This window comes from Pagrus pagrus (assembly GCF_965226575.1).
Source record: "Pagrus pagrus genome assembly, chromosome: 10".
Lineage (NCBI taxonomy): Eukaryota > Metazoa > Chordata > Actinopteri > Spariformes > Sparidae > Pagrus > Pagrus pagrus.
In genome coordinates, this window is record NC_140194.1 from 26,356,052 (window position 1) to 26,380,694 (window position 24,643).

At 43.3% G+C, this 24,643-nt stretch overlaps 2 protein-coding genes across 7 annotated transcripts in view; one reads left to right on the top strand and one right to left on the bottom strand.

Annotated features, from left to right (window-relative positions):
• Positions 1 to 210: 210 nt before the first annotated feature.
• Positions 211 to 14,783, top strand: nup205 (nucleoporin 205). Its single transcript, XM_084363211.1, has 42 exons — positions 211 to 316; positions 1,433 to 1,575; positions 1,759 to 1,930; positions 2,157 to 2,301; positions 2,434 to 2,593; positions 2,774 to 3,002; positions 3,125 to 3,289; positions 3,422 to 3,597; positions 3,766 to 3,882; positions 4,378 to 4,515; positions 4,655 to 4,805; positions 5,082 to 5,287; positions 5,461 to 5,643; positions 5,970 to 6,020; positions 6,370 to 6,579; positions 6,725 to 6,962; positions 7,062 to 7,251; positions 7,478 to 7,598; positions 7,845 to 7,926; positions 8,030 to 8,194; positions 8,319 to 8,443; positions 8,545 to 8,659; positions 8,873 to 9,022; positions 9,205 to 9,279; positions 9,411 to 9,568; positions 9,659 to 9,739; positions 9,841 to 10,032; positions 10,294 to 10,495; positions 10,606 to 10,704; positions 10,816 to 10,964; positions 11,109 to 11,300; positions 11,387 to 11,508; positions 11,869 to 12,001; positions 12,107 to 12,233; positions 12,370 to 12,443; positions 12,555 to 12,683; positions 12,886 to 13,012; positions 13,198 to 13,370; positions 13,450 to 13,579; positions 13,803 to 13,931; positions 14,035 to 14,111; positions 14,257 to 14,783. The coding sequence occupies exons 1-42, from the start codon at positions 289 to 291 to the stop codon at positions 14,407 to 14,409; spliced, it is 5,982 nt and encodes a 1,993-aa protein (XP_084219337.1). The 5' UTR covers positions 211 to 288; the 3' UTR covers positions 14,410 to 14,783.
• A 503-nt stretch (positions 14,784 to 15,286) lies between these two features.
• fgd4a (FYVE, RhoGEF and PH domain containing 4a) overlaps positions 15,287 to 24,643 on the bottom strand; it is a 56,522-nt gene continuing 47,165 nt past the window's right edge. For all 6 annotated transcript variants that reach the window (XM_084365331.1, XM_084365330.1, XM_084365333.1 and 3 more), the window contains 13 exons: positions 22,199 to 22,288; positions 21,904 to 22,049; positions 21,604 to 21,760; positions 21,295 to 21,433; positions 21,143 to 21,201; positions 20,911 to 21,057; positions 20,367 to 20,539; positions 19,209 to 19,239; positions 19,032 to 19,112; positions 18,815 to 18,940; positions 18,127 to 18,264; positions 17,861 to 18,001; positions 15,287 to 17,771 (listed from right to left, as the gene is read on the bottom strand). In XM_084365331.1, the coding sequence (XP_084221457.1) occupies positions 17,502 to 17,771; positions 17,861 to 18,001; positions 18,127 to 18,264; positions 18,815 to 18,940; positions 19,032 to 19,112; positions 19,209 to 19,239; positions 20,367 to 20,539; positions 20,911 to 21,057; positions 21,143 to 21,201; positions 21,295 to 21,433; positions 21,604 to 21,760; positions 21,904 to 22,049; positions 22,199 to 22,288 (1,698 nt within the window). In that variant the 3' untranslated portion in view covers positions 15,287 to 17,501. The remainder of the gene's footprint in view (positions 17,772 to 17,860; positions 18,002 to 18,126; positions 18,265 to 18,814; positions 18,941 to 19,031; positions 19,113 to 19,208; positions 19,240 to 20,366; positions 20,540 to 20,910; positions 21,058 to 21,142; positions 21,202 to 21,294; positions 21,434 to 21,603; positions 21,761 to 21,903; positions 22,050 to 22,198; positions 22,289 to 24,643) is intronic.

The following is a 24,643-nucleotide window of genomic DNA, read 5'->3' on the forward strand; positions in this document are numbered from 1 at the left end:
AGGAAATACAATTAAATCACTTCTTGAGTTAATCTGCACTGGTAAACTACAAGTCCCGTCCAGCTAGACGACTCCAACGATCCGAGGACCCCGCCTGAAGAGATTACACAGATTTATAGCAATGTTCAAAATATCCTACCCGTTTAATTAACACGCATACACATTAAATTAGAACTGGTGTGTTTTTTTGTTGAACGAGTGCCAGCAAAGCGTGTTTAGAGAATTTATAATTTTGAATTTCACACCGGCACAATCCCAAAATCTTCTGTCCAATTTTCCGAGCGTATCATGGCGGCGCAGATGGCGGTAAATTCGGGTATGAATTATATGTCTTTCAACGAGTGTAACTTTGATGCGTTTACATCTAACAGTTGCTATTGATTGTCATTTCATATATGAGAATGTACTTGTTCGCTTTTCAGTGCGAGTTGTGCCGCAAGTCATATGTTATGACCGCATGGTGACGGGCCATTCAAGTTTAGGCTAATTTAGCCTAGCCTACAAGTAAACCTTAAGTTAGCTAACGTTAGTTAAACGATTAACCAGAGGGCAAGCTCGTTTAGACCTAACGTTAAAAAATTAGCATGTTAGAACCGATGCCATACGGGCAACATGACCTCCCTCATCTGTCAAATGGGTCAGCAGATTACGTATTTGGAAACAACAAAACTGAAACTAACTGACCCGAACAAGCAAGGAAATGTTTGGCATCATAACTTGGCACACTGCACACTGGTGCACCGCGCCTTAGATCATCTCACAGACACACATGGAGCAGTTCAGACCAGATTTAAACTAATCTCCGGTTTACTATATTCATGTCCTGTCAGTGACGAATGAGTGTCAGATGTTTACTGGTGACAGTCAGGTGTCTTTGTACAGATCTGATTGATGTTCGGTGACATCCTCGGGGTCTGTGATACAATAATCAATAACCACAGTGTTATGGCTTAATGAAGCTAAATCTATAATAGCAAACATAAAAGGGAAAACTGCTAGATTCAAGAGAAATATAAGTATCCTCATAAGATTTGTTCACTGGTACTGTCATTTACACATCACATGACCATCTTTCATCAGTGAACTGTATGGTGTATATACATCAGCATCTTATTCGTATTGGTCATAACACTTTGTCGAAGTCAGATAGAGGCTCACAATGTCAAAATAATGAAAATGTCACTTCCAAACATCAGTCCGGTCAGTCAATTACCTCACAGTATACAGGATTATTTACTGCATTTAAGATTATTCACTTACTGTATATTGCCAGAAGACAATTTGATTTTCATCAAAATTGAGTCTGATTATGAGAGTAGGATTCAGCAGAACCTGTATGACTATTAGGACAAGATAATAATGGTATTGGTAGAAATCAGTTCTGTGTATGTGTGATGAGGCAAGACATTTAAAAGCTCATTTTCCCACCCAGGAGCCAGTCTGTGGGGGCCGCTGAAGGAGTTATGGGAGACGGTGGACGGGGCGGTGTTGAGGAGACAGCCAGAGAGCGTCCACCTCCTTGACCTGCAGCTGAAGAAACACAAATCGCATTTTCTCTCACTCTTTAGGAACCCGGTAAGCTTTTGTGCAAATACACATCCTTTGTCCTTCTGTCATTTCATATTTGGATGTTACAATAATATTCATCCTGAGTAGGCTTCCACTCCATTGGTGCTGACAGACACATTTTTCATATGCAGTATGTCTTCTGAGACTGTAATGTAAATAACACCAAGTCTTTTCTTTACTCATTTTCAGCCAAAGAGTGCAGAGCAGAGAGAGAAGGTGCGTAAAGCCAGCACAGAGGGTATCGCCATCCAAGGTCAGCAGGGGTCACGGCTCCTTCCAGAGCAGCTTCTCAAAGAGGCCTTCATCCTCAGTGACCTGTTTGATATTGGAGAGTTGGCAGCTTTGGAGCTCCTCTTGGCAGGTATGTGGACATGAGAAAAAGTAATGACTTGCAAGCAATTTATCAAGAATGTGATTTAGCAAATTTGGTGAGTGTTTATTAAGTTGTTTTCTGTGTTAATCATACAGAGGTCACATTATTTTATAATGGCTATTTCGTTTTAGAATTGTCCTCATCAAATCAGTGACTTAGAGACAAGGCCTTACATGCTGTGATTGATTCTCTGAACGTGTCTATTTGTCTCTAGGTGAGCAGCAGCAGCCCCATTTTCCAGGTCTGACACGAGGTCTAGTAGCTGTGCTGCTCTACTGGGATGGAAAGCTTTGTGTGGCCAACTCCCTGCGCACACTCTTCCAGTCACGCCAGGGCAAGACATTCACACTGGACCTGAGGTAATAATGCTGTCTATAAGTAGTACATTCAAAAAACGAAAGGTTCTTTAAAAGTCTACATGATGAGCATGTTTCCGTAATACTTATGTGATCTTGTTTTTTATCTGTACTGCTGTTTGTTTTCTCACTCAGTGGGGAGCTGGTGGCTTTGACAACACGTTTTACGGATGAATTGATGAACCAGGGTCTGACCAAACGCATCCTAACCTTGGTGTCAGAGATAAATGTGACGCGTGAGTTTGAAAGGCTGCAAAAGGAGCGTGGCCTGGGCAACGAGAAGCACAGAAAAGAGGTGACAGCAAAATATCTGAGTTAATTTGAAACTGAGATAATCATCTTCTCAACATGCATGTATTTTCCATCATACTTGACTCACGCAAAGACAATGTTTATAACTGAAGTAGAAACATGGAGTTTTAGAATATACGGAGATGAATATGGACAACTCTTAAGTCACACTCTTGTCCCCCAGGTTTCTGACCTCATCAAAGAATCCAGACAGGCCCTGGCAGACAGCCTCTTTTTATGGACCTGCCAATCACCTCTGAGTAAAGATGACACCCTGGCTCTTATTGGCCACCTGGAGACAGTGACAGCTCAAGCTGATGGCTCATTGGACAGCATGAACATGGCTCTGGTCATGGCACTGCTGTACTGCTTGGATGTCAGCTTCATAGAACAAGGAACAGAAGATAGAGAAGGTGAGAACACGTTTAAATAAAAATAATAATAATAAATGTCTATAATTTTGATTGATTGATTAGAGTTATGCTTTGATTTTACAGCTAATGAAGGACTGTCTCTGTGTGTTGTGTTCCTCTAGATCTGCTCCAGGCATTGCCATTGCTCACTGAGAGGCAGTATGTGTCTGCAGTGCACAGTCGCCTGATGGACGGCCAGCCATGGAAGCTTCCAGGCCTGCAGGCTTTGTGTCGACTGGCGTGGGCTCTTTCTCTGAGGGTCCTCTCTCAGCTACCACAGGGATGCGGTAAGGTCCCTATTCTTTTGACAGGCATTAAATGCCTTCAAGCTGTGTGAAGAAAACCTTTTTAAAAGAATATGATTTCTCAAAGATAGCAGCCATTTAAATGTTGTGTATTTCTCTGTGTATTCTGTGCAGCCCTGGTTGAGTTCACGGAGGCAGACGAGGCTCTGGCCGACCAGGCTCTACTAGGAGACGTCTTCCTGTTTATGAAGGAGGGCGTGCTGGGATGTGAGAGTTTTGGCCAGGAAGAGTTTTACATTCGCCGCCTCCATTCACTCATTACAGACTTCCTAGCACTTATGCCAATGAAGGTGAGAGGGGCCACAGTTGTCCACAACCAATTTTTATTCTTTAGTAAGAGTTTGACTCGTTTATATATCATGCACCAGCTTGTCAAAATTCAATGATTCGTTATCACATTGTTTTATCATTCTACTGACTGATTAGATTATTTAATAAACACTTTATTGTCTTTGTAGGTGAAACAGCTTCGTAACCGCGCTGATGAGGATGCCCGTCTGGTGCACATGTCCCTACAGATGGACAGTGAGCTTCCATCATCGTTACGCAAGGACTTAGACCACCTCATGATCCTCGTCAGTGTTTTCCACAAACTCTTGCACACATTCATTACATTAGTGCTGCAGCTAGCATTTCATTTGTTACTGAACATGAATAATCGCTTAATAAATGATTAAGAATTTTATCATAAGCAATGATAAGATTGCAAAAAAAAATGCTCACCACAATTTCCCAGAGCCAGAGGCGATTTATTCAAATTGCTTCTTTTGTCCAACAGTCTAAAACCCAAACACTCTTCATTTAATATCATAAGTGACAAAACAAGCAGCTAATCCTTACGTTTAAAGGCTCTGACTTTAAAAGTTTGACATTTTGCTTTAAAAATAATTGAAATTGATTAGTTGATTATTTAAAAAGTTGGCAATTTCTTTCAATCAATTAATGGATTATAGTTGCAGCTGTACAGTACACACATATCAGCTAATCATCAATATTATATATTAATGTTATTTTAAGGGTTTAACTGATAATATTTGTTCACAGTGTTGGTTACTGCTTTGTCTTTCCAGATAGGAGAGTTTTACAGTAAGGACTCGTTTGGGCTGGAGTTGGGTCTGGAGTTCTGGTGTCCGACTGAGTCTCTCCAACACACCTCCCTGCAGGGATCCTACCTGGGAATGGCACTGCAAAGACCTCCACATAAACAGGTAAGAGCTGTATTTTCTGGACTCTCTTCATGGCAAGAATTGTACTTAAAGGTGAAAAGACCCTGAAATAAAAGTTTTAGGTGCCATTCTTTCTGTTAAAAGTTGTTGTTTTTTTTTCACTCCGTATGCTTTGATGCAGGTGGTTCTGTCCAAGTTTGTGCGTCAGATGGGAGACCTTCTTCCCTCCACCCTCTATATCTCCTATCTCCGTATGCTAAAAGGCCTGGCTAATGGTCCTCAGTGTGCCCACTACTGCTTCAGCCTGCTTAAAACCAATGGAGCCACACACAGTAAGAGCAGATTGTAGATATTTTCAGATTGATTTGTGAAATTGATATCATTTGATGTGCAGTTTGCCCTATGTGAACTGACTCGTAATCTGGATCAGGAATATTTGCCATTAGAGTATTGACTCTTGGCTCCTGGCTGTTCAGTACATGTTCAAGTTCTTTATTTTATTCTAAGTTTGGGAGAAGCAATAGTAGAAATCAGACTTCAAAAGCTGATTGCATTGATTTTATACATTTTGAATTAAATACCAACTAACTTCATGTTTATATGTGCAGGTGATAATATCCAGGGGGTTTCAGGCAGCCCAGTGTCTTGGGAACATTTTTTTCACTCCCTTATGCTCTACCATGAGAACCTGCGACGAGACTTTCCAAATCCAGACGCAGCACAGTACCGCCACCCGCCACTAAGGGGCATCACCCAAAGAGAGATGGAAGGACTCACCTCATTTTTTCAGTTGCTCACCACCATCATCACATGGGTATGGTACAATATTCAGGATAAGATCAAGAGTGTAAATCCCTTATCTAATCTTTGAAAACCCTGTGATATACAGGCTGTTTAGATAGTTCTTATCTAACGGTAGTGTGTGTGTGTGTGTGTGTGTGTGTGTGTGTGTGTGTGTGTGTGTGTGTGTGTGATGTTTTTCTTCAGAGTGAAAATGCACGACTTGCGTTGTGTGAGCATCCCCAGTGGACCCCAGTTGTAGTGATGTTGGGGTTGCTTCAGTGCAGTGTTCCTCCTCTCCTGAAGGCTGATGTCCTGCAATGCCTGGCAGCCTTTGGGAAGTCACCAGAGATTGCTGCTTCACTCTGGCAGTCGCTGGAGTACACACAGGTTAGCCTTCATAATTGACCAAAAAACAATTTTTACTCATTTTCTATGAAGAGAGTCTGCCTTTTGTCATATGGAGTATGAAAATAATTACTGAAAGCTTTTCTTTTGATATTAATATAAAGCTCAGGTTTGCATCTGTAAAGTGTCAATAATATCAGACAACAAATATGCAAACATTAAATTGTACGGTGGCTGTAATCTCTTTTTATCTGAAGCACTTAATTCTTGTAGGGTTGTGACATTGTTTTGAGTTTGGCAGATTGCTGCGTTTAAAATATCTTTGCAGTAGATGTAAAGTTTTGTAACTTCATGTTGTTTTACAACAGATCCTTCAGACAGTGCGAGCCCCAGGACAGAGGCAGGCAGCTGGAATTGAGGTGAGTGTTTTGTGGTTAGTGAATATAATGCTGTATACCCACTGCTCAACCCAATCTGAGGGACATTTTTTAGTGTTTGTGTCACGCTCAAATTCAAAAAAGTTAATTAGTTGGTGCGGAGAGCAATTAGACAACTTGGGGTTGCAAGGATGTTTTTGATTTGTTTGCATTAAGATACATTTGACTGATGACCAAACAAAATAGAGTGAAAACCTAGATGTGTTGTGGTCTTATATGTGATGTTTCTGTTGCATCGGTCTAAAAAACGTCCCGTTCAGAAGTTATATAACCTGTAAGGAGATGCCTATTTTGGCGGCAAACTTTCTGATTAGTTTGTTTTGGCTCTCAGGTGGAACTGAATGAGATTGAGTCCAGCTGTGAGGAGTACCCCCTGACACGAGGCTTCTGCCATCTGATCAGCACATTGGTTGAGAACAGCCTGCCCATTAATTTGGGCGCCGGACTGCGCGTGCCAGGCTTTCAGCCCTACCTGGACTTCTTGCGTGATTCTGTGTTCCTGCCCTTCCCCACCAGAGCATATCGCCGTCCAGCGGAGAAGGTAAACTGCTGTATAGTGCTTTTACCATGTCTTTGAAAAGAGAAGACATGTAGTTACCTGCATGCATGTATGTATATATGGTCTTTGAACTACACATAACTCTGTTTTATTTGTTTTTCCTTTTGTCTTTCCTTTGCCATCTCAGTGGGAGGTTGCTGATGCTGTCCTGGAGGTGTTCCACAAGCTGCTGCGGGACTACGAGCCCCAGCCGTCAGACTTTGTGCAAGAGATGGTGGAGCTACAGGGAGAGCAGGTCCCGGCCCACAAGCCCCCCGGACACAGCATCATGTTCCACCTGCTCAACGACTCGCCCATGCTCGTGCTCTGCCTCAGCCTGCTGGAGGAGGGCGTACGGCAGCTGGACACCTATGCACCCTTCCCTGGTGAGAGATCATATGCTGCTCTGCGCTCCGAGAATGAAAGATCGCTTGTGTTCATGTCTGTGTGTTCTGACGTCATGCTCTGTTACTCCTCCCCTACAGGTAAGAAGCACTTGGAGTCGGCCGTGCTGCACTGCCTGCGCCTTCTAGACTTGGCACTGCAGAAGGAAGTGGTGTTCATGGACCTCCTCAGGGAGAGCCAGGCCTCCCTGCTGGTGTCCCCCTTGGAGCAGCTCCTCCAGGGGGTCAGTCCTCAAACTAGGAAGGCTGATCACATTGTCAATATTGCCAGGTAGGGGCATCCAGGCTCTGATAGATACTGTTTGTTGAGTCTGTTTTTGTTTGATTTGTTTATTTTTCCTGCATCCTTTAATGCTTTTCTAGATAGCAAAGTTTATATGTAAAATAAAACCTCATCAGAAGTCATTGTAGGTTGTATTTAAGGAAAACTATCATTTCAAAGACTAATTTGTTCAGAGTGGAAGAACTTAATGGTGACCTATGTTTTTCCTGTACAGGTATCTGTACCACAGCAGCTCCAACCCAGAGGCTGCATTCCAGAGTGCCAAGATCCTGCGTCGTATCGCCAACTACCCCAACATTCAGAATCGGCTGGTGGGAGATTTCACACATGACCAGGTAAATAAAGTCTCAAGTTTTATTGAATTAAAAAGTACTGTTTCCCCTCAAAGCTTCTGGATATTTCACAAAATTATAATCCTTAAGCAAAGAATAAAAGTCACCAAGATAACAAAAATTTTATTTTCATTTTTTTAAGTGGAATAGAAAAAAATCCTGCATGCATTCTACTTATAGGCACTTCAATGTTTATGAAAAGTTTTGTTGTGTTTGAAGTTGGCAACACTTTTTGCCTCTGTCCTACAGTCTGTGAGTGACAAGCTAATGGCAGGCTTTGTAGAGTGTCTGGACAATGAAGAGGCAGAAGAGGGAACAGAGAAAGGAGATGGTAAGAGAGACTTGTTGTGGAAAAACTGTACCATCTTCTGTGTTTGATTTAAGTCCTGCTGTCACACTCAAACACACTCACTTCACTATCCCCAAACTTCCAGACTCTGAACCACAGAAGACAGTTGGAAGAATCCGACACGAAACCCAGATCCACATCCTGAACCTGCTCATCACATCCTTGGAGCTGAAGACACCAAATCTGGCCCTGTACCTTCTGGGATATGAAGTGAAGAAGCCTGTGTCCTCCACCAACCTCCAGGACCCAGGTCAGACCACAGCTTTAGCTGCTGGCATGTTAATTTTGCTGGCTGTTGTGATTTCAGCAGTATTTATTGGAATCAGGTGACCTGAGTATTATCTTTAAGCTGAAGGTGTATTTGTTTGTTATAGGTGTGTTAGGATGTCCACGGAGCTGCCTGCACGCCATCCTGAGTCTGCTGCAGAGAGGCACTGAGAAGAGATCAGGACCTGTACTCACACAGCAGGCCCCACACCTGGCTGAGCTCTGCTACCAGGTACTCTTCATCCTCTACTTAAAAAAGGCAATCGATGTCGATATAGCACCCCTTGATTGTCTGAGTAATGTGATTTTTTTTTTTTTGTCTTCCTCTGTCAGGTGATCTACCAGCTGTGTGCCTGCCCAGAAACATCTGGACCCACCATGCGTTATCTAAGGACCAGCCAGGACTTTCTGTTCTCTCACCTGCAGCACTTACCCTTCATCCTGTCTAGTGAGTATCAGATGTGATGAATGAAAAGCAGGAAATGCAGAACAGAACAGGAATTGGGGGTTGTTTTGAATTTCTGCAAAATTGAAATTATGATTTTAATATTACAAAGGTGTGTGAGTGATAAACTGTTGTTGACTGTGTTGATAAAAAGATAAAAATAACTACATTGTCTTCTCTTATCATTGTCCCAATTCTTCTTTCTGCTCTCGTCAGGTAATCAGATCGCTGCCCTCTCCCAGATGTCTTGGCTCATGAAAACAGCTGCAATTGAGCTGAGAGTGACCTCGCTGAACCGCCAGCGTTCACATACTCAGCGCCTCGTCAGCCTTCTGTTGGATGACCAGCCACACACTCAACATACAGGTATATCTTGTCTAAAACTATTTAATTCTCCATGATGAGCACTTGGTGAAAACAACTGAGTGAAATCTGGCCTTTTATTGTTAATGGTCGTTGTTTTAAACTCGAACTCCCAAACTCCCTGACCACACAACAAAGCTCATTAATGCATGAACCTAAGTACCTCATATTTATTTTCTTTTTAGCTGATGGAGAATCAGGCATGGAAGAGGAAACGAGATCAGTCAGCGGTTTCCTACATTTTGACACTGTATCTAAAGGTTTGTGCCACCTCTGTAGATATTTAGATCAAATATATTGTGAACTAAATACAATCAACATACAGGCTGTTATATTATAGCATACTGATTCTGACTTTTGCTCTCATCTTGTCCTCGTTCCATGCAATCAGTGCGCAGGAAGCTGCTGAGTGTGCTGGACACCATCGAATTCAGTCAGGACATGCCCGAGCTGCTGCAGCTTGACTTCTTCGAGCGCACTCAAATAGAGCAGGTGATCTCCAACTGTGAGCACGTCAATGAGCAAGGACACACAGTGTGCAACGTGAAGGTGGGTCTAAAGGTTGAACACATAATCTCTCTGTTGTGTTGTTTTTTATGTTTGATCTTCCGCTGATTTTGTTTTTAATTTTCCTCACAGTTGCTACATAGAGTGCTGGTTGCTGAGGTGAATGCATTGCAAGGAATGGCAGCCATTGGACAGAGGCCCCTGTTAATGGAGGTGAGGGAACTCAAACTGAGTCTTCTGTAATTTTTTGTGTAAACCTGGAGCTAGAAATGTTGTGCCCACATTCATCTTTGTCCCTGGTTGTGTTCTTCCAGGAGGTGAACTCCATCCTGCAGCAGGTGGTGGAACGCAATCGTGTGCGCCGCAGTTTGAGTGCAAAGCGACATGCACTGCGTTCCTGGAGGAGTCTGGTGGAGACGCTGCTGACCGCCTGCCCGGCTGATCTCATACCTGCTGATGACAGGCAGCTCATCATCAGAGACCTGCTGCTAGACCTGCATGATAAGGTCAGTGAGGACATTTGTTTCATGGAGGGTATTTTGGGTGAAGTCATTTATGAAGTCGTTGACCTGACAGCCATGGAATCAGCCTATAGTCATAGTAAGGGATATACTCAAGGGTGTCATGGCATTTATTTAGTGTTCATTGTTACTGTAAAATGATGCAGAGTTGCTAGTTAGTTCCTGTCAGAGCTGACAGATAACAAATGCCTCAAATCTGCAGGTTGTAATAACAACTCAGTGTCAATGTTGCTGTATGTTGTCCAGGTGTTATCTGAGGACGCAGCAGGAGAGCTCATGCCCATTGTTGCGGGGGCAGTCTTCACCCTGACAGCCCACCTCAGTCAATCAGTCCTGTCTGAGCAGCAGCAGGGGGCGGGATTAGAGGCATCCTCCGGCTTTGCTTCCATCGCTAACTCTGCCCTCCACCTGATTCTCCGCAAGCTGCTGGACTTCATCCTTTGTACTGGTAAGTGATGACTTTTAAAGAGCTTTCATCCATAAAAATCCACATTTCTCACATGCTGAGATAACCCATGGTCAGTTTAGATTTCAAAATATTGTCTTTTGCACTTTAAGGAGGTGGATACCAGCGTCTGCGTGCCCACCTGTACGGCTCTCTGCTGTACTACCTTCAAATCGCCCAGAAGCCTGATGAACCAGACACTCTGCAGACAGGTACAACAAAGAGACATTAATAGAGAAAGTGTGTAATTAAGTCCCTTATCTGATATTATTTCAAAGAGACAATGTATAGATATTGTGTTGTCTTCCTCTCCATCCATCCAGCAGGGAAAGCAATGTGGGAGCGTCTCACTGCCCCCGAAGATGGTTTCTCCAAACTGCAGAGAGAGAACCTGGCTATCATTGAGAGCTACGGCAAGGCTCTCATGGAGGTGGTCTGTCGGGACGCCTGCGACGGCCACGAAATTAGCAGGGTAAGAGCCAAACAGTAGTATTAGTGAAACTACAAATGTCTATTGAGTTGAATTAGCTGGGACATATTTGTTATGAGTACCTAGCCAGACTCTTTTACTCTCAGGACTCCTTTGTCATCCTTGTCTCCTTTCCCTGTTTATCAGATGCTGGCTCTGGCCGTGCTGGACCGGATTCTGTCCATAGACCGTCAGAATCAGTGGCTGGTTTACGTCTGCAACAGTGGCTACCTGCGGTCACTGGTTGAGAGCCTGAGACAGGATGATGTCGCCCTTCAGAGCCTGCTCACACCTCAGCCTCCCCTCCTCAAGCCACTCTACATCTATGAGAGCAAGATGGTGAGGAGAGAGACACACTATGTTTTGATTACACGCAAGTTTGTAATATTATTTTGAAAGTAAAAACTCTGCTGTGGTGTTTTCAGGCTCTGCTGACTCGTGTGGCTAAGACCGGTCAGGGAGCTGTGGAGCTGCTGCGCTGTGGCCTGGTGGCACAGCTGATAGAGTGTCAGGTGTTTGACATGGTCCCTGACAGCGATGCACACAGGTATGAATGTGGAAAGTGAAGGAGAATGCTTCCAGTTGTATTTTAATTTGGGTTGTTCTTGATATTTTTTTTTTGGACTGGTCATTTTGAATAAAAACGTCACAGGAAGAAGTCAGTTTATTTCACTCATACTTAACTTCTAGATTGGTTTTTACCAAATTAGGATAAGGATTTAAATATATGTTGGGATGGCTACTCTGCAAGGAGAAAATAGGATGATATAGTGAGTCAGCAAATTGTTCCTTGAGGATTATTTAGCTGATTGTAGCTTCTTTTGCTCTCGTCTAAGTGACCTCTAATCTTAAGAGGTCTATTTATGGTGTTACTTAAGTGTGTGTCTGTTCCCTCGTTTGTTTACAGGGTGATGAGGGACCCATCAGGCTTCATCCCCAGTCCCATGGATCGCTACAGGCAGATTCTGTTACCAACCTTGAGGCTTTTTCAGGTCATCCTGACTTCTACCACCATGAATCACCAGCAGGGTGCAGCACAGGTAAGCACAGAAATGATTATTTTGCAAAAATGTAAATGTCATTGCAGTGTTCGCTTTATAAACATTGCACTCGCATTCTAATTTTCTCCTTTTCTGAATCTACAGGTTCTCCAGTGGCTGATAGTCCATGCAGACACCATTCAGTCCCTGTTGCGTTGTCAGGAGCTCAGTATGGGAGTTCTGCAGGAGCTCTCTTTGCTTACTGGCATCATCAGTAAGACGGCTCTGCCAGGTACAATCAATAACAGTATAACAGTCTTCTCTTTTTATTCACCCTTTATTGTATTTCCCCCTTTCCATCATGCAAACCACATATTCATATGTAGATTCTGTAAATGATGTTGCTCATTTGCTGCTTGGTCTCTCAGGTGCCCTTGAGATGGGCGGGGAAGTCAACAGTGCTGCTCTTCTGGAGTTTCAGGGTCACATCAACAGATTCCAGGTTTCTATCTAATCAATGGGTTTTTTTGTTGTTGTCTTCCCTGCTAATGCACATTCATCCCAGTGTGAAAATTGCACAGTTGCCAATACGTCTCTTTTTTCCCTTTTTTAGCGCCTGTGTCTGTCCCTGCTTGGTCGTCTGGCGGGGAGCGAGCGGGAGAGGTTGCTAAAGCAGGCCGAGATCGCTGCACCCGGAGACTCAGCAGACAGACGAGAAGAGATGGAGGTGGCAATGCAACAGGTGTGACAAAAAGCTCTCTAATAAGGGAGTATGAGTGTAATTTTCCTGTAAGAAGTTAGAAAGTGTACCTCTTCACATACTCCAGCAGTAAAATAATAATATGGCACTGAAACAATGTGTGTCAGGTCTTGTATCCATAGTCATTATTATTCATCAGAAGTCCACTGTCAGTGACCTCAGAGGTGTTGTCCTCTGTGCCCAGGTGTGTGCTAACATCATGGAGTACTGCCAAACCCTGCTGCTGCAGAGCTCAGCCCAGGCCCAGTTCAGCATCTGCCTTTTCAGCCCATCAGGCAGCGAGCCAGCTGGCCGGGACGGAGGACGCACAGGTCAGTAATATTCTGCCCATACCGTAGAAGAGGAAAAGAGATTTGACTTGTGTTATTGTATACTATAGCCATACTTTTCTAAAGGATCCTGATATATAAAGCTTGAAATCCACAATTTCTTGAGGCTCTTTTAGCTTTTACAACAAGTTTCTACAGGTATGAGACTAAACTTTTTCTTTTTAAAGATCTCTCATCCGCTCTGCCATCGATGACTTACTCCCGGACCCCTAGCCTGGGTATGGTCCTGTACCTGCTGAAGAACAGTGCTGCAGACTTCTTCCGGTTCCACCAGAGTCACAGACAGAGCCTGGGCAAGCTGCAGAGCCTGGATCAGCTGCCTCCTGAGGAGCTCAAGGAGGTAACTCTTCTTTATTTAATGAACCTAATTGGCTCCAACATGCATTGTCTTGAGTTCTGACTAGACATCATCTCTGTAGTTGTGCCAAGGCCTGGTGTCAGGCCCAGGAGGGGTGGAGAAAATCTCATCAGTCCAGAGGAGCTTGCTGGCTAAGAGGCGACTGGTCCAGCTTATCAACAACAGAGCCAAGCTGCTGGCCCTGTGTTCCTGTATCCTTTGTTACCTGCAAGCACGGTTGTTTTCACAGGACTTAAACAAAATTAGTTTTTGACCACTGCAGCGCACCAGAATTAAGAATAGGCCCACTAATTGTCCATCACTAGGTTGTCACATTTGTCTTTAGGAGTTTTGTTCAGTGAATCCGATTAATAACCATGTATAAACGCCACATCATGAATTGCTGTGAAATGCCTTGACCTGCATCTTCCTCAGATGTTATCGAGACCTGTTTGTTTGTGTTGTGGCGCCACCTGGAGTACTACCTGTTGCATTGTACTCCCACTGACCCCAAGGACTCCCTGTTGCCTGGAGCCAGTTTGTATAGATCACGGCTCACAGATGGTGAGAAAAGATGTCACAGATAGATGCACATTTAAGCAAGTGTTGGAATTAAGTAAATGTATATTTGGTTGCGATCACTAATGTCAATATTCCTTTTCTTCAGACTCATTTGGCGGGTTGCAGGCAAGCGGAGGCCGTGGCCTCGGTCTGTCCAGAGTCAGCCAGCAAGACCTCGACTTGGTAAGAATGGCTGTGAGCTGGCAACCAGCTGCACACGTTGGCATGAGCATAATGCTGGTACACTTTGAATACTGCTGTGACAACATATGTGGGTTGCCACCAACATAATTCCTGATCTCTCTGTCTTGTGTTTGTGTGAGTGCAGCTGAAGAGCGACATGGGCGCAGGTTTCGGAGAGGCTCTGCAGAGGAAGCTGCTGGAGGTGGAGGGTTTGTACAGCCAGGTCCGCTCCCGCTACACCTTCATCCAGGCCCTGGTTCGCAGGATCCGTGGCCTGCTGCGACAGCCCAAAAGCTGAGGCAGACACACACAAATACAAAGACTGGCCAAGACTAAAACACTCTGAAAACCTTTGCCAAGCAACGCCAGATGACTAAACATCCAAGGACTCCCAAGGTGTCGGTGTGTTTTTTCTGGCAACATCGCTCCTTTTTCCTGACCTGTTGCAGCTCCTCTCTGAGTGTTGTATGTTAACACATCACAACAGGTGGTGCATTCTGCGTGACCAATATAATTACATTTGGCGAAAGTTGTGCAAGGAGTGTTCCTCAAAGAAGTGAGATAAAGTAACTTGCACAACACACTTATGGAATTTTTACTCGTTCAGAAGTTTGATATCTTTTGTTTGCTCTGATTTCTTTGTGAAAATAAATGTTTTCTAAATCTGTTAAATGTTTGTGTAGTTGTACACCATACACATTCAAACATTATGCAACAACCCTCCTAAACCACACCAGTAATAAGCAGAATTTATTTTGTTAGTAATGGCAAACTGGAGTCACTTTCTGTTAACCTGTACTCGGGTGAGAATACAGTGTTTTTCCCTGTTTACGGCAATTCTTAGTTCCACGATGGCACTCTCACTTTGCTTGTACTTTGTGGTTATCAGACAAGCTGCAGATGGTTTAGTGCTTCGCTTATCACGTACATCATGAGACAGTCAACCACTTCTGACAAACTATTAACTTCACCTATGGTTGCGTGCATGTCTGGGTTGACTCATTGTGAAAAGTTCTTATCGGGAGAAACAAAACAAGGAACTAAAACAAGAAGTTTCTTTGTGAAAGTAGCATCACAATGACTCATGTGACCAGAAATGTCATACTGGTTTGATAGGACATTCTAGGTAAAGCCATTGAAGCAGGAACATTACAAACAAGCTCGATTGACATAAATCATATTTAATCTGGTTTTATTTTCTTTGAAGGTACACTTTTTAAGACTGTAAAGTGCGTAGATTCTCAAGCCTTTAGGGCGGGGGATGAGAGGACACATAAAAAAAAATCTGGATATACATTCAGATCTTTCAGACAGGAAAGTTTTGTGCTCTTGTTTTATTATTTTGAATAGTGAAGAAGGGAACGAGTTCAGAGGGGTGAGACTCAGGTGAGCACCAGCATCGAGCACAGAGAGGGAATGAACATGGTCCATCCAGCGCAGTGACCGGTCGCCGTCACGCTGAACAACCGAGGTGACATCTTTGACGAGTTAGTGGAAAAACATTTGCTCTCGGAAAGAAAAATTAACATCTACCTACTGCACTTCTTAGCTGACAGTGAGGGAACGACTTTGTGCTACTTTTAACAGATCATGCTTGTCATCATACTCTATAAATTACTTTAAATAATAAAATTAATTACAGCATTAAAAACACATTTACATTTGTCGCACCAGCTTTGCTATAACTGATTGTGCTGCATTTGCATCTAAATAGAAAACCCTGGCACATGAAGACAACGATGATCCCCGCTCAGCTCTCCCCGCGTGAACTAAAGTTTTAGACTGTCCTGTAGCTGGACTAGTTTTTACCAAACATTCTCAGTTTTTAATACTAACAGCACTGACTGGGCCACAGGGTTGGGCGATGTAAGACAATACATAGTGGGAGACCATAGAAATCTGAGATGTTTTTGGACTGTTTCTACTTATAATTAAAGGGCTGGTCCATTGGTTTTCCCACATGAAGGTCAGTTTACTTGTCTAGGAGATAAAGACTCAAGCTGTATAATGTCTAAACTGTGCATTTATATGATGTTGGAATAATTGGAAAAATAAATTGCTGATGTGAGCACCCCCTAAAATTGGAGCAACAACTCTGAAAGTAGCGAAAATGTTGTCATATGCGCAGAAACATGGCAGACGAAAGTAAATGTTTGCTTGATGGCTAGAAACTTTTATAAATTCATACATAAGATATCAAATTTTTGCTCACATGTATGTGTAATATGGTATTGAGTTGTAAACGAACGAACAACTTCCTAACTAAGGAAATGGGACCGTTTCAATGATAGTCAGTATTGAGTTGCATTATGGGAATTGTAGGATCCATTGTTTTTGAAGCTTGGTTTACACTACATGTCATCACAGGATAGTCAATGAGCAGGACTGACTTGTAGTAATGGATTGTAAGGAATTTGCACCAAGATGATGAAGCACCTTGATTTGTCAGGCATTTCTGAACGAGCCAAAAACATAAAAAAAAAAATGTACAGAAATTTAGGATATTACAATGTGTATTGCCAGTCCAGTTCCACATCACCCTCCCATATAGCGGCATAAGACGCTGGTATTTAAAACTCCACCAACTCGAGGACAATCTATTTCTCCTGTGGTCATACTGATTTGCAAGTTAGTTCCTTCGCTTCATAGATTTGCAAACATACACAGATCAGCCAACATGCATCCATAGTTTGATTAGAAGTATTTTCACTGAGTGACGAGAGCGGGAGATGAGATCATCGTTATCCAACCACATGATCATTTCCCCCCAGTTTTGGAACCATCTTCTCAAGCAAAGAAAAGCAGGAATACTGTAAATACTTTATATCATACTTAGATGTTTTCTATATTATCAAAACAAAGATTCAGACTGATTTCTGTACATGAAAACACAATTTTTCCTTTTTGAGAAAAACAAAAACGAAACATTTATACTGTACAGGTATACGGAGTTGAGTTTCAGCACCAGCAGACTTCGTTTGGACCGTCCTTTTGCTTTGATTCACATCCTGTAAAGGGTGCTGCGCAAGTCCATGGTAGTCCACTGGCTCAAGAGGAGCTGATTCAGGTTAAGAGTCTATGAAGTTTGAGCTGTCTTTAATAGTGCCTGTTAGAGGGAAGTCAATCAATCCTGAGGCCCCTTTGCTCTAGTGTTGATTGTACCAGACAAGTCTTTTAGTAATCCAGCACAGCTCTAGCTGAGAAAATCCATGAAGAAAGTGGGAAACAGTTGAGTGGCAAGGAAAGGCAGCTTATCCAGCACTGATTTTTTTTCCACTTTGTCTTTAAGATTCAGATTTAAGGACAGCATGGAGAAAGTGCATTTGTATATTGTGCGTGCAGCACACATCTGCACATATTGTCTTCCTTGAGCATCCTCCAGCCTGCACCTTATGAGCTGTCAGTGCCCGCTTCCTGTGTGTTGTTGTTGTCCGTCACGGTGGTATTGCTGCCGTTGGTCGGAGGGCATTCCGGCACCTCTCCCGTCACTGCCACCCGGATCACCTTCAGCCAGCGCTGCTTGAGCTCCTCGCTTTCAGCAGCAAAATTGTGGATGGACTTGGACTGAGAGAGGCGGAAGGTGGCCGGAGGGTCTGTGGGCCGGGCGCTGTCATCCACAGAGTAGCCCAGGAGGGGGATGGTAGACTGGGCCTTCACGTCCTGAGGGATGAACAGATCGTCATGTGAATTGATGAGTTTTATATGAATGCTGGTAATCACATTTTTCGATTCTTGTCTTGGTGTTTTACCTGCGGAGCTCCGTAGAGATAGAGCACCAGACTCTCCTTCTCGGGGATGACGCACCACACCTTCTGCCAAGGCTTGTTCTTCTCACAGTACTGCAGGAAGCCACACATGATGCTGCTGCCTGAGAACTGAGCTGCCTCGATCTGCACGGTGGGAATAAGACCACGGCAAATGAGGACAAAATCAATAAGGCAACACTACTTTACTTCTAGGTCAGTTGTCTCTGTTTAGAGAAAGATTTCTGTATGTATCAGTACATCCTGTTTACCTCTAGGATGCCCTTCTTTTTGCCCTCAGCTACCCTTTCTCCAGTCAGGATTAAGAAGCAGTCTTTGCAGACTTTGTTCGTCTTGTTGTTGTCATATTCGAGCGCCACCTTATTGTCTGAGCACTTCCAGCACACCACCTGTAAGAAAGAGGAAGAGAAGAGCGGTAAATATACAGCACATGCTTACTAAAACTGTCACAGGAACTATCTTTGAGCATCATTTAGTTCACCATGACTATTTATAAGCCAGTGGTGAGGGACGATGTGCAACAAATGTCCCTTGCCAGTCAGGGACATTTCTGTTACACGGTCTCTGACTTAAAACTTTAAATGCACGTGCATATTCCTTGAAGGACAGCAGCTCTAACATTGAAAGGGCAATAGATTTCTCTAATACTATTTTGTTTTTTTAAAGTGCTCCTCTTGCATTAGAGAGGAGTCCTCTATGTGGCCTTGGATTTAAAAAAACAGCAGCGACAAAAAGTTTCACCAAAGAAACAGCATCCCTACATGTTGTAGACTACACACAGGACACCTGTAGATTGTGCCACTGCTACATCTGAACTGCAGTTGTGAGCTCTGAATGCAGTAAAGGTTCCCTGTTGTGCCAGTCTATCCTGATTGACGCACTCTCATTCACCTCCCGCACATACATTATGCATGACACGACACCATCAAGATGACTTACGTAGCCGCAGGCTCTGCAGTGGTGTCTCCGCCGTGTCAGAGCGTTGAAAGGCTCTTTACACTTCATACACATTGTCACTTCATTGTCGCGGATCCATCGAGGGGCACGCTTCCCCAGCTCTGCGTTCTGTGGTTAAATAAAAACACGCTCATTATGACAGTGCACAACGGTTTTCGACAGCTTATTTGTGCGTGTACAACTGTGATGTGACACTTACAGACACTTCCTCCACATCTTTCAAGGCGTTTTTGAATGATTCATTTTTTTGTTGGAAAATCTCAATGGTCGCCTGGAAAGCCTGAAGGATAAAAAAAACACATGTGAGTCACTTTATATTCTCTTCACAGACACATAATCAAACGTGAAAATCATGTTCAATATGTACTGTATGTACCTTAATCCAGTCTAGCTTGTCTTGCTCTGAGCTGAAGAGTAAAAACAAAGCCAGAATTAGCATTAAGACACTGAGAATGTATAAACCTTAACTTTATGTGACAGGCACACCAACATAGCAGTTACATGTGGTCAGAGTTTATTTAGAGATTTACAGGATTTAAATATGGAGCTTGGGTGTGCTGTGGTGGTCGTCCATACTGAAATTATACTGTATGTGGTCCAGAATGCCAGTGGGAAGCTTTTTGAAAGGATAGCTCTGCAAACTTACCAGAACTTCACACTGGATGAAGTTGAACTACAGCAGAGCTACCCACGGGAAAAATCTAGTTTGTCCCTCCGCAGTCAAAAATGTGCTTTTCCTCTTGTTCCTACACTTGAATATTTATCCTCACTGTGTAGAATGATGTATGTGCAGGGTTTGATGCTAGAAGGCTGTTTTCACTTTCATTTGCTAAAAGTGCCATTTTCTCTGATCTCGTTGAAAAATCCTGGTCCAACATTCATCACACACAAGTGTGATGTGAAAACTTGAAGCCTCCAGTGCACATACACTGAGAATGGACTTTACAGTAAAGAAGGAGACATCTTGCATCTAGCAGGTGAACTTGAGAAATAAAAAATGTTTAAAGGAGACCTATTATGCTTTTTTTTTTTAAATAAATGTTCTTGTGCATGTAAAAGGTCTTGAAGTTAAAGCCCAAAGTCTGCGCCAACAAGAACACCTCTCTCTGTGACTTCTTGACATCACTCTTCATCACCATGTCATACGTTTGCGTAATTTATGCCTCTATTCACGGTAGAAGTGAAGCTAACTGGAAGATGAAAACACGACAGAGCTGACCAGAGACACAGTGAGCAGTGCTCAAGCGTGTGTGAGCTAACCAATCAGAGCAGACTGGGTATAGGGGAGGAGGGGGCCTTAAAGAAACAGGAACTAAAACAGAGTGTTTCATACAGAGGGGGAACACAGTGCTGCAGCACTGGACAGCATGAGAGGATGGATTTCTTTTTTGAGCACTAAAGCATGTAAACCTATCCTAGCAGTAACGCAAAATTATGAACTTGAAAATGAGCATCATATGTCTCCTTTAATAAACATATATTCTGGAATTTTAAATTTTTACTCTTGTTGCACTTTGCCTGATATAAATTGTACCTGGCCTGTAGCTCCAGTGTCCTCTCCTTCCCTGACACCTGGAAAGTATGAGGGTAATCCTCATTCAGTGTCTCCAGGATCTTCATGCCATCGATGCCAATCCGCGTCCGAACGGTGTACTTCGTCCCCCCCAGACTGAACTTGGGCACGCAGTACAGCAGCATGTTGTTGAACTGGCAGCAAAAGGAACACAAGAACATGTGTGAGAATAGATCAGCACTATTCTAGTTCAGCTCTCTGGCATTGTTTTCCTCCAGCTGGGGCAGTCCTACGCACGGCGGGTAACATGAATTACACGGACGGGAGACATTCCACCTGAAGCTAATAAGAAACAGCCACGACGTAATCACATCATCTGGCAATCTCAGTAATTGAGAGATTTGTTCATGTGCCCCTGGTGTATCCTCACATGGAGGTGTTCCTGGCTCCAAATGATTCACTTGTTTCAATTGACTTGTGCAGAGGAAGTCTCGCTGCAGCATATTTCCCTGCAGCGTCCTTCATTAGATAAGAAGGTGTTATTGTGCCTGACAGTATCTCTTACCAGGAAGAGGTATCGCTCCATGGCTGAGGTGTTCCTGGCTGCCAGCTTCAGGATGTGGCCCTCCTTGATGAACTCGTTAGAGGGGTTCACGATGTCCTCCTCCTCACCCAGCATCTCGTAGATCTCTATCAGCTTCTTCAGATTCTCCTAAATGAGGATGGGTCATTTCATTTTAGTCAGATGTCGATGAGTCGGAGAGATTCTGTCTTGGTTTGAAACATAATGTACTTACAGATTTTCGTATGGCGCTGTTGGAGTGAGTAGCGGCTGTGGCGATAATTTCTAATGATTCTAGGGGGGTAAAAAAGATGGGTTACCTTAAGATAGGCTAATTGAAATAACAATGGCCCCTTAGAGTGGGAGTTTAAGGCATTTTCGACCTACTTTCTGCATCTCGTCGGTCGGAGTCGTCCTGAGGCAGCTTCTTCAGGTAGTCTTTGAGCAGCATCTCGTAGCGAGGGACTCTCTGCACGGGCTCGAGCATGTGATGCTGAAGTGTCAGGAAGCCACAGGCCTCTTGACTCTGTCCAGAAATAACCAAACCAAACGTAATATTAGCTCACTTTCTACATTCTGTAGCAAATTTGTGCACGTAAAATCTGCTTATCCAACGAGTCTGTGTTTGTTCAGAAACTCGAACCTATTTCTAAAAAATAAATTAATTTATCCGGACTGGATTTTGGCTGGCAGTACCTGTATCTCCTGAATGATGGCCTTGAATTGAGGCGAACGATCAGTCCACTGTTTCAGCAGCTCCATGGCCTTGTCGAAATTCTTCACGTACTCTGCGTACATCTTGAGGAAGGGTGTGAGTTTCTGCAGGATGTCTCCAATGCGAGGTTTGGACGCCCTGCAGGGAGGGAGAGGAGGAGGTAGGGCTTGACCTGAAGTTGTTACTACATTACAATGAAAAATCTATTTACAGTACGTTAAAAAATGTTTGATACAGAACTTTCTAGCATTCATTCTCATTCCATTCCCGCTGAAGCTCACCATTCTCCCATGCGTTTCTCCAGATCTGGAAGCAGAAACTGGCTGTGGAAGGCGTGGATGGAGGAGATGTTGGAGAAGATGTTCTTCACTACCTCCACAGGGAACGTCCCTTTATTTGCCTCCTCCATTAGCTTAAGACAGAATGCCTGAAGAGCCGTACACAACATAGAAACGATTACGACATATAAAAGGAACAAGCCCAAGTTAATTCAGTTTCCGGCTGTTTTCACATGATGATTTTCCTCCTGTGTAAAAAAAAAAAAAAGGGAACTGGAGCTCCCTCTGAGTTCCTCACCTGGTCCAGCAGGTTAAGTCGCGCCACGTAGGCCTTCTCTGTATGCAAGAGCTCGCTGGCGATCTTAAACAGCTTCTGTTCATTTGTCTCCTGAGAACAGAGAGCACATCACCGTGAGTTTTCACATGTGTGGTGATCTTATATAACTTCTGCTCATTAGTGACTTAGTGAGGTGCGAAAGTGATCTTATTCTGTTGGGCCAGGAAGACAGCCGCACCGTCTCACAGTTCACAGTCTGCATAATGACCTTTTCCACTCTAATACTTCTCTAACGGTGAGTAATTGGTATCGTCATCGAATGCTTAAAGGAAAATGGGGCCTTACGAGCTTTTTGAGACACTGACTGGAGCTAAATAAAAATAAAATAATGCAGAAGTGTGGTATAAACGGTCTGTAGTGCATGCATTTGAGGTCAGTATTATATTCCCACATTATTGTAATTCGATTCCTGACCCTTTGCAAGTTCCTGTTTGGGTAGGTCACTGATTTAAGAGACGCTACTTCTTTTAAAAACAGCCATCAGAGAGTGAACGGCTGAGGAACGACATTTTCTACATATTGTGCATATTCTTGTACCGACTCAGGTTCAACGCCTCAGTGACTCCTCTGCTGTTTGAGCTCAGGTATGTACTATTAGTTGCTGCATACAGCAAACAGCAGCATGTGGCACTGATGTGTGTGTCTGCAACACCGGGCTGATGGTGGGCTAGACTGTGGCAAAACTGAGGCTCTCAGAACAGGAAATGAAAATATAGAATAAGGGAAATGACTCTAAATCAAAAAAGGACACAAACATGTGAGGTCTGTGTGAGAGGTCGATATGTATGCAGTACGTATGCATACTGATACGTATGACAAACTGCAAATGTAGCCTCAAGATTTCTTGCATACTGATCGGATGAACTGTGGCATGCTGGGACGGTTTCCCGTGACAATGACCATGGCAGCAGAATATTTCGCACTACGCAACTGCAAGGAACAAGTATCTTCCTCTCTCTGTGGGTTCAAGCGGCCCAAGAGCACATCATTCATTTCAACACAATTCATTTGTCGACACATTCGCAATGTTCTCTGCTGAGTGTGTTTTTTCCCGGGCATGCTATGCTACAGAGTAAGAGAAATGCAATTCAATATGGTTTTCAAGTCAACGCTGATCAGTAGAGAAATATCTGAAATGCATTTGAGCGCTAGAGTTCCACATGAACAAGTACTCAAGTACAGTAATTAGGTTCTGTAATGAGGTACTTTGCTTGAGTTACTGGGGGAAATACTGCACTTTTTATTTGACTACATTAACTGGACACCTTAATTTGACTAATTCTTTTCAGGCTGATATACAAAACAAGGTAACAAAAACAAACAAATAACAAAACACGGTGAGCTTCTTAAAACTGAATGCATCTCTAAAGACTGGACCAGTTGTTCCTAATCTTTTCTGACTTGTGACGCCTGACAGAAAAGGAACTGTAATTGCGTGTAGCTGGGGCCCCTTTCAGATGTCTCTGAGGTGTTAGCAGTTCCACCTAAGAGTGAAACCTCTTAGATGGTTTCATTTAAATAACTGCTCGGGCCACAAAGAGATAAAAAAAAAAACCCATTTCACTTTCGATACTTCACAATAGTACAAATACCATTAAAGAAATCCCAAGTACGTCCTTTTTGTGTAGCAGAATTTCTTCGTTTGTTCTTTCCTCTCTCGTTAATCATCTCACGACCTATCCATTATATCTTGTGACCCTCTAGAGGGGCTGTGAAGTCTGAGAACTGTCCTCAGCCTGAATCAGTGCTGGTTGGGTCTGAAGACTGCACCTTTGAACGTGAATAAATATGAAGGGCGTGGAGTAAAGTGGTCACATTAGCTGCCACTAGCATAACACACCCAAATCCCCACTCAAACTTTCGGCAGTTGAGTTGAATTGTGGTTAATGCAGGCGCCACTTTACGACAAGGAAATCTTTGGTTCTGCTGCATCAACGTGACATGAAAATGTGCAAAGTTAAATCTCTGCAGTGCTCTAACATGTTGCTGCTAATAATAACAAAATAATCAGTGCTTACTAACTTGTAGTGGACTATTTCCACATGGTTTTATTGGGATTCATGTAGTTGATGCACTAATGCAAAAGGCACACATAAAGACCAATAACCCAGCTGAACAGAAGTATTTAAGACACACAGAGGAGCTAAACTGTATGTTAGCTCAAGATAATTCCACAAACAGCAAAAACAATCTGATTGGAAACTGATCAAACAGTTTGACTGACTAGATTTGACCAGAGATCATGTTCATGTCCACAAATAAAAGACTCATGTTCACCACCAACGGTAAGTTTCAACTTGACAAAGCTCTCTGTCAGGGCCACGGCACCAGTAAAGATATCTGTTGTTCCTGTTGCCAGAGAGACTGTGTGGTTGTTTTGAGCAGGGGAGAAGACAGAGATTGATC